This window comes from Schistocerca americana, chromosome 3, assembly GCF_021461395.2.
Source record: "Schistocerca americana isolate TAMUIC-IGC-003095 chromosome 3, iqSchAmer2.1, whole genome shotgun sequence".
NCBI classification, from domain to species: Eukaryota; Metazoa; Arthropoda; class Insecta; order Orthoptera; family Acrididae; genus Schistocerca; species Schistocerca americana.
This window is the reverse complement of record NC_060121.1, coordinates 805,580,025-805,598,044: the sequence shown is the minus strand read 5'-3', so window position 1 is coordinate 805,598,044 and position 18,020 is coordinate 805,580,025. Positions and strand designations below refer to the sequence as shown.

Genomic DNA, 18,020 nt, shown 5'->3' with positions numbered 1-18,020 from the left:
TGGTAAATTGATATGAGCATCTACTGGTTGGAATTAAGACATCTATTTGGCCTCTATCTTGGTCTGCAGCCGTATGGATACCTTCCCTTTTGTTTGCATTTCATTATTTGCAATACTTTTTATAGTTACTACCTTCCTGGTGTCCCATTGTACATGCTTTTCCAAGACACTCGCCTTTATGAGATTCACATGAACACTGCTATCAATTAATGGCATTGTTTCTGTTCCATTCACATCCCTACTTTGCAAGCACACGTAGTCATTCTTTCCAATGCAGTCAGCGGTTCGTACTATCCCTGACGCAGCGTAATGGGACTGCTGCAATACGCCCGTCTAGTGTTTCCCAACTCATTCCTCTCCTGGCATTCCTGGGTGAAATGTCCAAACCGGTGACATTTGATGCATGTCACAGGCTTTTCCTTGAGGCATGGTGCAGAGTGCCTGGTTAGATTACACTGTGAACATCATACTGGCAGAGGACAATGTGATCGCGACCCGTTTCCCTTGAATTCTTTAACAATTATCTCTTTAGTTGGCAGCCTAGCACTGTTGGGTCTGTGGGGAGCTTCTTTTGCTGTATCTGCCTTATGAACAGTGTACCTCTGTCTACATTCTCATGCTATATGCCCAGTCCTGTCACAGTTGAAATATTTAGCAGCTACTTTTCGTTTTAGCCGGGGCTTGCCTACTACCTGGTGCTTCTCCTTGTTAGACAGAATTACGCATTCTTCTGACACCACTAAATCAATGGTCTCCGATAGTCAACTTTTCCCCTTGAGCCTTTATTACCATCTTTATCCTGTCCTCATATAATTCTTCAACAAAGACTGCCCTCCCTAGTTTCCCAACTAAGGCATAACTGCCTATCATTTCCTCGTCCTTCATTATTCGTTTTGCTGTCTCCCTGAAATGGAATTCATTGTATCCATGTGAGAACCCCATTGAACCATGGTCTCCTCTTTCCGTTGCCGACTATTAAACATTTGACATGCAGAGACATCAGTAGTATGTTTATTCTCACAATTCTCCAATAACACAGCCCTCACTTCAGACAACATTTGACAGAGTAAGCATGTCGCCACAACTCCACACAGTTCCCAAGTGCAGCTCACCTAGTTTTTGGATGTCTGTATCTGCAATGACATCGTGCTGAATGACGAGGATGAACACACCCTCATCCTGGCTGAAATCCAAGTACACCAAGACTGAAGGCAGTGCCCACTTCACGGCTGTATCTTGCTACTTCTGCATGCCACCGTCCAGAGCAACTGCCAGCACCAGCTGCCCCTCCTCACAGCCTCCTCAACAGCAACCAACAGACCACTCTGTGCATGTAGCATGCTATTTCATAGGGTTTGCAATCCACAGATCCCCAAATGTTATATCAGCAAATCTATAGTGGGCTCGATGTTGACGCATCAGTACTCACATGGTGTAGTTGAAATCACCATTTGTGTTAACCAGATATTTAAGATGAATGTGATTCTTATTTTTGGCTGTTATTCTTATTGCCCTTTTCTGTAGTTTGAAAACTATGTTGCATTTCTCTCCAAAAAAGAATACCATGGCTTGGAATACAGTGCATATCCAGCTATTTAACTGGAAGTGACACACTGATGAGAGAATTCTAAGGTCATAACATGGTGATTACATTTGATAATGGGGTACCAGTTCGATTTTACACAGAGCATGTGAAGAAACTTGCCCCCCTTCTTGCAACGATGTACCGTAGGTCTCTAGAAGAGCGTAGCATTCCAAAGGATTGGAAAAGGGCACAGGTCATCCCCGTTTTCAAGAAGGGATGTCGAACAGATGTGCAGAACTATAGACCTATATCTCTAACGTCGATCAGTTGTAGAATTTTGGAACACGTATTATGTTCGAGTATAATGACTTTCCTGGAGACTAGAAATCTACTCTGTAGGAGTCAGCATGGGTTTCGAAAAAGACGACTGTGTGAAACCCAGCTCGCACTATTCGTCCACGAGGCCATAGACACGGGTTCACAGGTGGATGCCGTGTTTCTTGACTTCCGCAAGGCGTTAGATACAGTTCCCCACAGTTGTTTAATGAACAAAGTAAGAGCATATGGACTATCAGACCAATTGTGTGATTGGATTGAAGAGTTCCTAGATAACAGAACGCAGCATGTCATTCTCAATGGAGAGAAGTCTTCCAAAGTAAGTGATTTCAGGTGTGCCGCAGGGGAGTGTCATAGGACCGTTGCTATTCACAATATACGTAAATGACCTTGTGGATGACATCAGAAGTTCACTGAGGCTTTTTGCAGATGATGCTGTGGTGTATCGAGAGGTTGTAACAATGGAAAGTTGTACTGAAATGCAGGAGGATCTGCAGTGAATTGACGCATAGTGCAGGGAATGGCAATTGAATCTCAATGTAGACAAGTGTAATGTGCTGCGAGTACATAGAAAGATAGATCCCTTATCATTTAGCTACAAAATAGCAGGTCAGCAACTGGAAGCATTTAATTCCATAAATTATCTGGGAGTACGCATTAGGAGTGATTTAAAATGGAATGATCATATAAAGTTGATCATTGGTAAAGCAGATGCCAGACTGAGATTCATTGGAAGAATCCTAAGGAAATGCAATCCGAAAACAGAGGGAGTAGGTTACAGTACACTTGTTCGCCCACTGCTTGAATACTGCTCAGTGGTGTTGGATCCGTATCAGATAGGGTTGATAGAAGAGATAGAGAAGATACAACGGTGAGCAGCGCGCTTCGTTACAGGATCATTTAGTAATCGCGAAAGCGTTATGGAGATGATAGATAAACTCCAGTGGAAGACTCTGCAGGAGAGACGCTCAGTAGCTCAGTACGGGCTTCTGTTAAAGTTTCGAGAACATACCTTCACCGAAGAGTCAAGCAGTATATTGCTCCCTCCTACGTGTATCTCGCGAAGGGACATGAGGATAAAATCAGAGAGATTAGAGCCCACACAGAAGCATACCGACAATCCTTCTTTCCACGAACAATACGAGACTGGAACAGAAGGGAGAACCGATAGAGGTACTCAGGGTACCCTCCGCCACACACCGTCAGGTGGCTTGCGGAGTATGGATGTAGATGTAGATGTAGATATAATACTTAAGAGTTTGTGAAAGGAACATGAAACTACAATTTGAAAGATTGCATTCAGTCCACCACAATGGAGCAAAGTATAATGAGCAGCAAAAAGTATGCAACAACAGAGACAGCTCTCACGCACAGAGTTTGTGGAAGATGAGTTGTAACTATTGTTTCCAGAGTTGCGAAAACACACTTGACCTCTTAGCCACAAACAATTCAGTGCTAATAGAGAGCATCATGACTGATACAGGGATTAGTGATCACATGGTTGTTGTAGCTAGGCTCAATACAATTTCTTCCAAAACCACCAGAAACAAACGCAAAATAATTTTATTTAAAAAAGCGGATGAAGTGTCACTAGAAGCCTTCCTAAGAGACAATCTCCATTCCTTCCGAACTGGCTATGCAAATGTAGACGAGATGTGGTTCAAATTCAAAGATATAGTAGCAACAGCAATTTAGGGATTGATACCGCATAAATTGGTAAGAGATGGAAAATGTGTGCCCCGACCGGGACTCGAACCCGGGATCTCCTGCTTACATGTCAGACGCTCTATCCATTCCCATGTTGGGAATGTGGATCCCACAGGGAGCGTGCAAGGGATAAGTCCCTGCAGATGCACTATCCTCTGTGCCCTCGGTGGCTCAGATGGATAGAGCGTCTGCCATGTAAGCAGGAGATCCCGGGTTCGAGTCCCGGTCGGGGCACACATTTTCAACATGTCCCCAATGAAGTACATAACGCCTGTTTGCAGCTAGGGTGTCCATTTAATTATCATCTCATTTCTAGCAAAGCTGCATGGTCATCCACGGTAACTGCTCTTTCGGGAACAGATACTACCATCATATATAGTTAAAATATGGCTTCCCGGCCATTGACCTTCTTGTGCAAACGCACACACTATGCCCGAACTCTTACGGGACTTGGTAGATTAATCTGCCATGAGTAATGAGTATCATGGGCAAACATCTATTAGGGGCACTACGTATGTAGTGGTGTGGACATGTTGGGAATGTGGACCCCACGGGGAGCGTGCAAGGGATAAGTCCTTGCAGACGCACTATTCTCTGTGCCCTCGGTGGCTCAGATGGATAGAGCGTCTGCCATGTAAGCAGGAGATCCCGGGTTTGAGTCCCGGTCGGGGCACACATTTTCAACATGTCCCCAATGAAGTACATAAACGCCTGTTTGCAGCTAGGGTGTCTATTTAATTATCATCTCACTTAGAAGTAAGATAAGAACAAAAATCCTCTTATATTAGGAGGTGTCTTGTTATACATTAACTTAGTTAAGAAGTTTGGTTTGTTTCTCAATGTTCACTTTGTTGATTCGTTTCTTGTATTTGCAAAGATTTGTTTTTATCTTTTTGAATCCTTTAAGGTAACTTGCCAGTGAACGGCTGGAAAAACAGGAAGAATTTTCATAAAGTTTATGAGGGTCTAACTAAATAATGCGAACTCTGAATACAAAGAAATTTTAGGACAATGAAAGTGTTTTAAGGATGAAGATTTTGGTAGAAGAATAATTAGAATAGCTTTGATATAAACTTTATTATTTAAACATTTATGTCGGTCAGTAATTTAAAATTTTTCCTGCCAGTCTGTGTTCGAAGTGTGTAGACTTATTAACTCCTTTTCTTAGATGCTTAAAACTTTGTACATACATTTATGACATTGTTATGTAAAAAGTAGATACAATCAAATGATTTCAATCAATAGTTTTTATACTATAAATACATAAATTAGACAGTCAATAGTAAGGTAATTTTTTTAATAATTAGTAAGGGTATATTTTTCCTCCGGGTGATACTAAGCTGGTGTCTGTAGTCTACTTTTCTCCAAACGGTGGCCTGAAATATCACAAATTTCAGACCTCTAGCTGAAATAGTTTTTTTTCATAAAATAAACATGTCAGAAAATTTGACTCCTTGGAAACTCAGTTTAAAGGTACACTTCATCTGTTACTCACCTCTGTTGTTCTTAAATCCCTCCAGTTGCTTAATATCCTTGGTTTGTATGTTCCTCATCTTCTCTCTTCCTTTTCTTGCTCCTCTGCTATTTTGGCCTCTTTAGTTATCTCAAGAACCTAGTTTTCACCTTTGGCCACTCTCAAGGAATCAGTTGCCATCAGTGCTTGTCTCTTATTGAAACCAGGAGTTAGTCCCAACAACTCTAAAACATCAATCACATCTGCTAACTGCCCCATCATTAAAGCAAATAACTGCATCTATTACACCTAATCTCATGGTATTGAAACGAACAAACACAGTTTTAGGCAGGTGTTCCCAAATTACAAGGTTGAAACTTTCATTAACGTTTTGTGTCTTTCCACGTAAGCACCATGACAATAGTTTAGTGTCACTTACATCCCTGTATATGGGCTTAATTGCTTCCAATACCGCATATGGCAGGCAGTGATTGCTTTTTTGTATCCACACCATGTCGCAGAGAGCATGCTGTGGATGGTCATCCGTATAAGCTTTATGGAAAAAGGTAGCCCATACTGCTTTCTTCATGGCCTCAATATTGTCTCGATTCCTTCTTATGGCTAAACCATAATAGAGCTGCAGTTTGTCCACCTCTTCCTTAGTAAGACGACCCGACCACCAATTGGTTTGCCATTACTGAGCCTTTTCCCCTTCATATCTTTTATTAACTTTGTAAACGTGTGCTCATCTCCAAGTTACTTCACATACCGTACACCATAATTCTCTTCTGACCTTTGAAATATTCTGAGAACTCCCTCTGATTCCATTCCACCACTGTACCCAGAAAAATTCTGAACACAAACATGATCCTGGTTATTTCCTTTGCAACCATGGCAGTACTTTCATACATTATGTGTCGATCACCTTTCCATTTTCTAGGGATGTTGTGGTGACAACCCAATTCAATGATAGGTGACCACGCTTCTGCCATGTCCCATCAAAGGCTGCAGCTATATTCATAGCATTACACAGTTTTTTCTACTGCTTTCTTCACTGACACAACACTCACTTGACCAAGACTTTCAAGAAATAACTGTGTGTACTTCTCAAATCTTGTAGGTGGGAGCAAATTCATGATAGCACAAAATGTTTGAGCTGCCTTTCTACCCTTCCCAATACACCTCATTCCATATGCAAGTCGGATATTTGTGTTATAAACTCTTCCTTTGCACAATCCAGAAGAATACCCAGTTTTAGTTACCCCACAGAAATCACAAAACACTTGTAACTTACTAACCACACCTTTCCTGCCTTCAAAATCTTCGGCGATTTTAATACCACCTTTTCCACAAAGCATACACACAGCAGCATTCTTTAGAAGCAAACGTAAAGCAGCAATTATGGAAACACTTTCAGTTACAGTGTTTTGATCATATTTCATAGAAATGTCACTCTGGGTACTCAAATATTGTAGCTTCTGTCTTGAGACGCTTGGTGGAGTTGACATAACATCCAGTTGGTTTGTGGATGTAATTACACAGTCTCTACTTTCCCACAAAGTAAACCGATTACCATAAAACTTACGTTTTCCCATTTCAAAACACTTTTTTGAAGGCATAACTACTTCTGAGAATGACACATCGCCAACAACTCAACAACGTACAGTAGTTCGAACACAAACAACTCTTGAAAACCATAGATATACAAAGGAAAACAAAGGAGCATTGGAAATCATGTGTGCTAACAGGGCTGTTAACTCAAAACTATTACGCAGTGTATCTTTTCGAAGTGGCAAAATAATAATGACGCCATTTGACACCCGACCACAGCGAAAACATGGTCATTGCCGCGTATCAACATATATTTAAATTTGTTTTTAAAGATGTTCCCGATGTCCAAATCGATTTATTTAACCACCAGTTTGTTCACAAAACTGTAAATATTGATTTAAGATGGAAAAAAATTTGAATTTTTGAAGCAGATTCACTAGCAAGTGACCTTAATTCCATTAATGTTCCAGGCAAGAAAGAAGGCTATCAAGGAACAACAGGCTGAAAAGAGGAAAACAAAGATGAAGAAACATGTCAAAAAAAGATTACTGAAAAAGAAGTGAATTCTTCTTTTCAAATGCTCAGCTTAATTGTATTGTACAAATTATTGTATCTATATTTTTGTGAATATGTTTTCATTCATAATGGTTTCCAAGTATATAAAATTCTCTCTTCTGCAAAGGAAAATTGCTGCCAGGTAATCTGGCAGCCTTACTTCGTATATTCCCTTAGTCAGCTGTCACTATCATTATAGAATATATGATCAGTATATCATTCAGTATGCTTAATTTCATATATGAGACATGTAATAAAGATATAAAGTCCAGCTCCTCACTTGTTGGGTAGTAGTTGATACGTTCTCCTCCCATGATACTTTCATTGTGTCAATAATGGAGAGACATGTGTGTAACGTTTTTAGTCTCGTAGCTTAATGAAACTTTTTAAAAGCAGAATAGATCTCTCTTTACACTTGTCTGTTACTCAAATAATCACCTGATGTAGAGGTAAGCAGATACAATTTTTCATTGTTGACAGATTGAAATAAGGCAGCTAAAGAAAATAGATCATGGTTAGTAATTTCTTTCAGAATGTGTGATGAATACTGACCGTACAATATGATTTGTAAAATATATATTTATAAAATAAATAAACTGCCATAAATAAAAAGTTGAGAATATTTTATAACAACTGTGCCTAAGTATGTAACTCCTTCCCTCTCTCCATTTTTCTCACTCCCACACTTCTACTTCTCCTAGAGGGCATCTGTTGGTACATTGCACTGCAATGGTCAGTACTGATGGTGATTCAGTGTAATTTTTACTAAAATGTGAGGTAATTTAAATATCCAGAACAGGTTTCCTTACTATTGTAGTGTATTTATTAAAGCAGTCTCAGGCATGTTCTATTGATGAGAATTACTTAAGGCTCTCATTATTAAAGACAACATGTATGCAGTTTGTGTAATGTTCCTTGATGGTGTCTTGACATTTCCCAGAGTGGGCCGATGTTTAATTGGGTGAAAGATGTTTCAGAGTGGTAACTTCGTTCTCAGATGCTACAAGCCAGGGTTTAAAGTTTCATTTGTATCTCTCTCTCTCTCTCTCTCTCTCTCTCTCTCTCTCTCTCTCTCTCTCTCTCTCTCTGCGTGTGGGGGGGGGGGGGGGGGGGGGGGCAGAAGCAACAGTATCCTCAAAATGAATCAGTCTGGGGACTTCAGGAAAGCTATAATTAGGTCACCTATGGAAAGGCTGGCATAAAAAGTCCCTAGCAGTCTACCATATAATGTGTTTTCATGTTATATTACTGCATGTAAAAACTGTACAAGTGAGAATAATTATTTTTGTATCATGAATTCAGGTGATTGTTGAGGAACTGACAAAGAAAAGGCTGACTATTTAAGTTCAGAATAAATCTTGCATCCTGGAGAGTGAGTTAAGGATGACAATTTTTGATTGACAGCAAACCTAAATAAGCAAGGGATCAGGAGTCTGTTCAATGTCACTTGAAGTTCTCTGAGGAATCTTGGAGCTGAAAGGTTTTGCAGGCTAGGAAACGTGATGAGAAGACATAAATGTAGGAATATTAATTAAAGACTAAGATGCCTGAATATATTGAGATACAGTGAAAGCTGTTCTGAGGCACGTCTGAGAGGAGCGTAACCTTCCACAACTATTCTGATCAAGCAAGACCTAGTCTGAATTCTAAGTCATGACCCTGCAGCTGAGTGTCACAGAGACTGTCAGAAGCTGGTCACTTGGGAAGATCCTTCGGAGCTCTCTGTTCCTCGTATTTTATAGCCTTTGATTGTGTAATAGTTGCTGCTCTTAATTCCCCTCATGTGCAGCTGTTTGTCATCAACTATGCAACTGGGTGCCTTGGTGCCTCATGTCACCCACACCCATCATCAGTTAATGTGGTGCAGCTTTGTAGCAACGGTAAGACGCACATGGTTATGGCCATTCTTAATCAATATGATGCAGCTTTGTAGCAACAGTGCTACACTCCTTTCTACGACTTTTGCAACATAATGATACTTAAATCTACAACTATACTCTGAAAATCATCATTTTGTGAGATGTACATGGGAGGGGAAGTGTGTTTCATTACACTTCCTGGTATGTAAACTTGGTATTTTAATAATATACCTCATCATGATGCCCTATGCCTCTCTGGTAATGTCTGCCTCTGAAATTTGATGAGTACTTCCACACTGTGCCACTTTTTTTTAATCTTCTCTCTATTAATTATACTTCGCAAAAGTCTGACTCTGAGGAGCAGCACTAAAGAATCATTATGTTAAGGGTTTTGTTGGCTACTATGTGAGTTTAATTTCTTTTGGATCCTTGCAATTGATCTCACTAGTATCTGTTTTTTTTTTTTTTTTTCCCCAACTAATTGTATATGTTCTACCTACATCTATATTCTGCAAACCACTGTGAGGTGCTTGGCAGAGGGCACATCCCATTGTACCAGTTATTAGGGTTTCTTCCCACCCAGGAAGAATGATTGTTTGAATGCCTCTGTGTGTGCAGTAATTATAATCTTACCCTCATGATCCCTATGTAAGCAATACAAAGGGGATTGTAGTATATTCCAGTTCATGAAATTCTTTTAATAGACTTTCTCAAGACTGTTCATTTCATTATCTCTGTGACACTCTCCCATGGGTTAAACAAACCTGTTACCGTTCGTGCTGCCCTTCTCTGTACACATTCAATATCCCCGTTAGTCCTAGTTAGTATGGATTCCACATACTGGAACAATATTTAAGGATGGGTCACATAAGTGGTTTGTAAGCAATCTCCTGTGTAGACTGAAGCATCCTCCCAGTATTCTACCAGTAAACCAAAGTCTATTGTCTGGTTTTCCTGTGACTGAGTTTGTGTTATAATTCATTTTGTATCCCCACAAAGTGTTACACCCATGTATTTGTATGAGTTGGCTGATTCCAACAGTAACTCATTGATATTATAGTCATGGGATACTGTTGTGTGTGTGTGTGTGTGTGTGTGTGTGTGTGTGTGTGAAGTGCACAATTTTACATTTCTGAACATAGAGAGCAAGTTGCCAATCTTTGCACCCCTTTGAGATCTTATCAAGATCTGACTGAATATTTCTGCAGCTTCTTTCAGATAGTACTTCATTATAGATAACTGCATCATCAGCGAAATGTCTAATGTTACTATTAATATTGTCTGCAAGGTCATTAATATACAACATGAACTGCAAGGGTCCCAACACACTTCCTTGGGGCACACCTGAAGTTACTTCATATGACAATGACCCTCCATTCAGGATAATATGCTGCATCCTCCATACCAAAAGTCCTCAATCCCATCACAAATTTCACTTGATACTCCATGTGACAGTACTTTTGACAATAAGCGTAGGTGTGGTACTAAGTCAAATGCTATTCGGAAATCAAGAAATACTGCATTGACCTGATAACCTTGATCCAAAACTTTCAGTATGTCACATAAGAAAAGTGCAAGTTGGGTTGCACATGATCAATGTTTTCAAAATCCATGCTGGTTGGTGTCGTGGGAGTCTATTTATTTATTCAAGATACCTCATTATGTTTGAGCTCAGAATATGTTCTAAGATTCTACAACAAATCATTGTCAAGGATATTGTACTATTGGATGGTAGTTTTGTGAATCACTTCTACTACCCTCTTTGTAGACAGGTGTGACTTGTGCTTTTCTCCAAGAACTGGGCACTGCTTTTGTGCAAGGGATCTACACTAGATTATAGTAAAAAGAGGGGCTAACTCAGGTGCAAATTCAGTGTAGAATCTGATGGGGATTCTATCAGGCCCTGGAGCTATGTTCAATTTGAATGATTTCAGCCATTTCTCATCACTATTGACACTTACACTTATTTCATTCATCTTTTCAGTGATATGAGGATTAAATTTGGGGCAATTTTCCTATGTTTTGCTTTGTAAAATAATATTTGAAAATGGAGTTAAGCATTTCAACTTTTGCTTTGCTACCCTCAATTTCAGTTCCTGATTCATTCACTAGGGACTGGACCCTAACTTTGGTGCCACAATGGCCTTTATACAACCAGAATTTCTTTGGGCTCATGAAAGATCATTTGACAGTATTCTGCTGCAGTAGTCATTGAAGGCATCACGCATTGCTCTCTTGACAGCCAAACTCATTTATATCAGCATTTCTCTATCTGTAGCCCCATGCTTTGCTATGGAGGTTCCCTCCCATTAGGGACTGTTCTGCTGGATACAAATCTATCCAGTGCGTGGTCAGCTGTTTTTGTGTGGTTCTTTCTGTTTCTAGTATAATTATGGAAATACAGGGTATCTGCAAAGTTGCTATTCATTTGAGTGAAGGAAGACAGTGATCAATGTTATTGTGAAGATTTACACATTTTCTGCTGCTCTTCTACAGGAACACCATGTAGATCAAAAACAAAATGTAGACCTTAAAATTTCAACTGTAATGCTGCTTGACTGATAAGATTCCATAGATCAGCAGGCTAGTCACTTTGCTAGTGTATACTTTGGATTTGATGTAGCCCCATGCAAAAAAAAGTATAAAGGAGTAAGATCTGGTGAGTGGTCAGCCCACATCTGAGGTGACCGTCTGCCTATCCGTGTCCTTGGAAACGCTCTGTTTAGGTAACCAGGAACAATGTGTGCAGAAAGTTGAGGCAAGCCGTCTCGCTGAAACACAACTGTGCGCTGTGTGCCATCATCCTGAAGCTGCAGTTCAAGGAACAGCTCTAACATGTTGAGGTAGCTGTTACCTGTTACTGACCTTTTGGTGAAGAAAAATGGGCCATACAGTTTTGCTTTTGTCATAACCAACCAAACATTGACCTTCGGTTTATCGCATTCCCATTCTGATACCTCATGTGGTTCTTCAGATGCCCGTATTCGGATGTTGTGTCTGCGCACTTTCCCACAAATGTGGAGTGTGGCTTCATCAGAGAATAAAATGTTGTCATTAAATTCTTGTTATCAACAGATCATAGGAGGTTGTAAAACATTGCCCAACAACAGGTGAAATCCTTGTCCTCAAAATGTACAGATCCTGAATGTAATAAGGATGTTGTCGTAGAAGGAAACTGTTTTTCCAGATACATTCAGTTCCCTACTGAGGCGCTGAGTGGATCCCTTCATACTCCTACCACTGGCAGTTTGAACCTGCTGTACTGTTTCTGCCAATACGTGTGGCCATCCTGCTCTGTATACATTTAGTATTTGTATGTTTGCTTTTAAAGTCCTGTGTCATATATTTACATTCATGGCATGCACTACACGTTTTAAGTAATGACTAATGCAATATGGCAGGTTAAACTATTTTAACCCTCGTCCATGAAAATAGTCCAAGACTTAATCCAGTAGATATTTGGGTTTAAAATAAAAACAGCTGAGTCTTCAAATAAGCATTTTATACATTACTTAACTGCTGTTGACAGTCACATTCCAAAAATGTTTAAAAGAAAAACAAATTAGTGTTTTTATGGCAATGGATAGTGACTTTAAAGGCACCCTGTATGTTTCTGCATTGAGCAGACACAATCATTGTTTAATATCCTAACATGTTTCAGTGGAGTTTCACCATTGTGTAGGGGTTCATTTATTTTCGTACAAAGAACATGTGAATATATTTTGCGCGCGCGCGCGCGCGCGCGCGCGCGCGTGTGTGTGTGTGTGTGTGTGTGTGTGTGTGTGTGTGTGTGTCAGTCATTCACTTTTATAACATATTAAGAGAGAAATAAATTCTATGGTATCACATACAGATTTTTATATGGCTGTCTGTTATTTGAAGTACAGTTGGCTAAACCAGTGTTGCAGATCAGCTGTCTCCAAGCATTGATGAAATGAAATGTGGTGAGATGAGACCAATACTGTGGTTCAAACACCAGTTTTCTGGGGCATGACAATTAAGGGGTCTATTGAAATAAAGTTGTCGAAACCCTTATAAATAGGGATGGAGGTTGCAATTTAAGAAGGCTTGGAGTCTGGCATGCAGATCTGGCTGGCCATCAGAGCCAGACAACGCTGAAGGAATTTGTCTTTCATGGAATATAGGTGCAGGTGTGACAAAGCAGGTGGATCCTGTCAAGCTGTTTTTTCTCTTCCCCCCAAATTTAGTATTAATTAATTTTTCCAAATTTTGTGATATCTTTGATATTATCATTTATATGACATGCACACTACCTAAAAATCTCGAATATTAGCTCAAAGCCTAGCCAACATAACTTTAGTACCTATTACGTACAATCTTTTTGTTGATTAGAACCTTTAAGTGTAATTATTTTACCCAAAAACTATGCTATTTAAAATCACTAGCAATTTCAGATTTCATTGTCATTGTCCATTTGTATACATACGCCTAATTACTAACTCTCTGACAGAGTAGATGAAAAAGGCATGTGAATAAATGCAGGATTTATACAGCTAATGATGAAAATATGTTAGCAACTCTCGCACCGATTTAGTTTCGCAGTAATTGACATCCTTGGTTAAAATATTGTTACTGGAATAGAATCCCGTATTGAGACATATGAGCCAGTGTAATTCAATAGAAATCATTCCTGAATCTAAAAGCCCTCATTCAAACAGGCTTTCTATCATTATTCGGTTACTCAGAAATGTAAATCTTTAATTGTAATGTAGAAAATCCAACAAACTATAATAGCTAAATTCAATTATAATTAATGTAAACTTGTAAAAAGGCAGGATAGAAACCATTTTAAGTTAGTCTGCAGTGAGTTTGAAAGGAGCGAGACTTACGTCCATTGATATGGGGAACTGTGCTGCAGACAATGTATGCAGGGTGTCCAATATATTGAGAGGTGGTAGTACTCACCACTACAAGAAAAAAAGTCTAGTTGAACAGAATAGAGTTCTTATATACTATCAAAGAGGAACAAGGTTCATAGCTCTTAAGGTGTGCATTTTAGAGCCCATGTTTACTGGACCTTCTTACTTGTTTTGGTCCACACTGTGTAGTGCATCGAGAATTTTGGGGGAAATTCTAGAGACCCTTGTATTTCCACCGTCTCGAACAGATGTTATTTTAGAGATATGAATGGTAAAGTAGAATTGTGTCTACTGCACCACAACTCTCTCTCTCTGTGTGTGTGTGTGTGTGTGTGTGTGTGTGTGTGTGTGTGTGTGTGCAGGACGGACGTGTATCGGACGGATGATCAGTGCGGGCAGGTAGCTGCCGTGCCCGCCTAAGAAGTTACACATCCAGCTCAAGGAATAAATGCGCCGTACTCCGTGTGACATCAAACACTATTGTGTGAACATTTGAATATTGTTGAAAGAAGAGAAGAGACAATTACTTATCGATTCTTTCACTTACTTTCGTAAGGACCGGACAGTTGTTTTGTTAAACTTGAGATAATTTCGAAACCGTATTTATTGCAAATGTACACTCTTTGACATAAAACAAGACCGGTGGCCGGCCGCTTCAGAGCCTAAGTCCGCGCCGATCGCAACATGGGACAAAAAACTGGCCAACTCGCGAATTCTCTAAGTCCGGTTATCTGCACAATCTGGCGACACTGTAGACTGCGGAACTTCCTGGAGGAAAACTTGTCCCATGATGGAGAAAGCCTAGGTTGATTACGTCTGTGATCTAGCGGCAGCGTGCGTTGTTTCTGTTCATAATGTCAGTGGATCGAGAGCAGCTAGCATAAAATATTTTTATAGCCTCTTCTGTCTGAATGCTGAAGACGTGAATGTAATGGTAGCGCAGATTCAATCTGCAGATTTCCTGCAGACTGTCCTCCTCTGGACGCCGTATGCGGCAAAGCTCCGGGATTCATTTGCTGGCAGCGGCCGTGGCAACAGCAGCGGCGCTGCACTCCCCCGTTCTTTATCTAAAGTGCCTGCTACCGCTCATCGCTTTTGATGATTTAAAACGCTTTATTATTAAATGTTGCTCCACAGAAAATTTCTACAATTTCCATTCACGCTCAAAAGCAACGGAGACAGACGCCCTGATTAGTAGGCGGGTATTATATTACATTAATCGGCAAGAGCTGAGTATGGCCCGAAATTAATTTTATAGACTGGGACAAAATTAAACCACCTCACTACATTCCATGAATTTATAAATGCTTCATACCTCGTTTCTTTTCCTTTCAAACTCAATTATTTGTGCGACTTTTGGTCAATGTTTGGATGTTTTCGTCAAGCCAGAGTGAACGTCTGTGGTGTAAAGTGCATTACAGTTCTTTTTTCATTCCTTATGGTAAGTCTATGCGATAAACTGTGTGAATACCTTGTAATGCATGCTCTGCAGCAGTGCAGGAACACTGCACATTTGGAGTTCCATGTATGGGTTCATGAAGTATTTATTGTTGATCGGAAGTGATAGTTAAGGTCATCAGATTTAAACCAGAAAAATTTGTCGTTTTGAAGGTTTCACAGAACGGAAAGGAATTGCTAACGCCGGTGTTAGAAAACGTCTACAGATAAATGCTATTGCAAAAATTTAGAAGAAGGGAACTATATTAATCAACATGTGCACTTCATAAACAACCTTCTGACATGTTAGACCTATATGACGAACAAAGCTCAAATTTATATCGTTGACAGTCGGTTTGAATCTTTTCAGGACCTATTTTACAGTGAAACACCTTGGCATTTGCAAAGCAGACACCCATGATATTAACTTAATTTACTAAGTCGAAATCGGACGAAGATTGATGTTTAAGGGGCTCCGGAATGCCCTATACTTGCAATGTTAAAATAACACTTATAAATTACATCTTTCCTCACAAAGTATTTGAGGTAGTAAGTTGAACTTTTTACAGATTATTTATTGGAATATGGGCTACAACTTAACACAGGGATTTTACAAAATTTTAGTTCAGTTATTAAAGATGATTTTTTTTTCAATTGTAATGAAAATTCACAACATTTTTTTGCAATTTTTTATTTATATATTCAAAAACACAGTTTTTTGGAAAAAGGCTGTGTTAAATTAAGCAGAAGGTACTGTGTAACATTTACTGAAAGTTTGAAACAAATATGTTTGGAAGAACCTTAGAAAACATGTAATTAGTATGAGAAAATAAAAGTTTTGGGAATCGAGCGATAAAGATTGGATTAACTTTTTAGTGCATTCCAGGTCCATAGGATGGATTATCTTCATCCTCTGCAAACTCCTCCTCCAGCTTCCTCTTGTTCCTCCTCCTGTTTATTCTTGCTTGTATTTCTAGACTCTTTACAGCCCTTTCTGCAGCCTGAAGGCGTTCCTTGTCTAAAGCAAGCATCACTCATTGTTGTGTTTGTAGATTTTTCTACCATTTTCTTCAGTTGCAGTTACTGCAACACTGTTCCAAAAGGTGGTCATGTATGAACATCACATTTCAGTTGTATTTCACTAGCAAGTCCTACGTGCTTTATTATGGAGAGTTCCAGACCAACTTCACTACAATGAATACATCTTACACAGTTTGAAAAAATTCCTTTGAGAACCGACATATCAAATATTTCATTCACATCCGATTCGCCCATAAAACATTCATAGTTTTCACTCATTGAACCAAGCTTCTTCTGTGAAGTATTTTCTTTCCCACTTTGACTGCTATGGGCAGGTGTACTTCAGAGGTTAGGTTCACTCACTTGGTTATCGTCTTTATTGTTTACAGTAATAACACATACCTTTGGCTTTCCAACATTTCTCCTTTTCTTAAAAGCCTTCAGAGGATTTCTAATAACTTTACTTTTACTCATTATTATACTTCAACAAAACAGAGACTCAAGAAACAGAATTAATTACGAATATTTTCGAGATAACGACAGAGTAAATAAACATGAAACAATCGACAATCACACCAGCGATATATATTGAACCATCACAGGTTAGCCACAACACATACTTTATCTCACATCACTAAAATGTACCTGATGAACACGGACGTTAATAATAACACCATTTGACAGCAGTTTAACAGCGCCACAGTGGGTCACGCCCATGTAGAACACATTTCAAAAAAAATTGAAAAATAGTTGCAGTCTTTGGAATTGAATAAATTATATATCTATTAAAAGGTAATTGTCTGCAGATTCAGAAAACGCAAAAAAGTAAAAATTGAACTTTTCATGATTTTGAGCCTTTCCGGAGCCCCGTAAAGGCATTCTTCAGATTTCGCATAAGGAATTTTTACTAGCAGTTTGCAGCTCCATTAATTAAAATGGAAAATAAAAGTTTGTAGTCAGCGGCTTCTACCGTGATTCGAACTGCTATGCCATATAGTACGAGCACTGCAACGCACAAGGGAACCTCTGAGCTAATGACACACCTGCGGCAAGAGGCGGACTATAGTCACTGTGATGTTGCCTGAGCCTCAAAACGCAACCTTAAACACACGGAGGAGGAGATTACTGTTTTAACGTCCCGTCGACAACGATGTCATTAGAGACGGAGCACAAGCGCGGATTAGGGAAGGATGGGGAAGGAAATCGGCCGTGCCCTTCTTAAGGAACCACCCCGGCATTTGCCTGAAGCGATTTAGGGAAATCACTGAAAACCTAAATCAGGATGGCCGGGCGCGGGATTGCACCGTTGTCCTCCCGAATGCACACACAAACAGGTGTTACTTATGTGAAGAACGCCGTTCTTGGAGTCCAGAAATTAAATATACTTTCTAATTGTGTCATCTTACAGTGGATTATATCGTACGAGTCTTCGATATGGAAAACGAATGTCAAGTGAATTTAGCGAGGTAATGCCGGCCTACACCCGGAAGTAAATGCATTATCAGAGTGTTGACAAATAATTGCTACGACGCTGCCATTTCTCGGCTCTCTGACGAGGCAGCTCTTCAGCGAAATGCTTGCCGTGATTCTCCGATACGGTTCTTCAGAGTGGAGACGCGCGCGCACGTATGGTTTTTATGCGGCGTTCTCCCCTGATGGTTTCTGACGTCGCCTTGTGGGCTATGTATACATTTGAG

At 39.7% G+C, this 18,020-nt stretch overlaps 1 protein-coding gene and 2 non-coding genes across 3 annotated transcripts in view; all 3 read left to right on the top strand.

The window, feature by feature from the left end:
• Window positions 1–7,714, top strand: part of LOC124605416 (serine/threonine-protein kinase RIO1) — a 118,203-nt gene extending 110,489 nt beyond the window's left edge. The window contains exon 10 of the mRNA XM_047137068.1: window positions 7,043–7,714. Coding sequence (XP_046993024.1) covers window positions 7,043–7,135 — 93 coding nt within the window. The 3' untranslated portion in view covers window positions 7,136–7,714. The remainder of the gene's footprint in view (window positions 1–7,042) is intronic.
• On the top strand, window positions 3,728–3,802 carry Trnat-ugu. The gene has a single exon. It is a non-coding gene; the product is annotated as a tRNA-Thr (tRNA).
• On the top strand, window positions 4,167–4,241 carry Trnat-ugu. Its single transcript has one exon. It is a non-coding gene; the product is annotated as a tRNA-Thr (tRNA).
• Window positions 7,715–18,020: the final 10,306 nt, after the last annotated feature.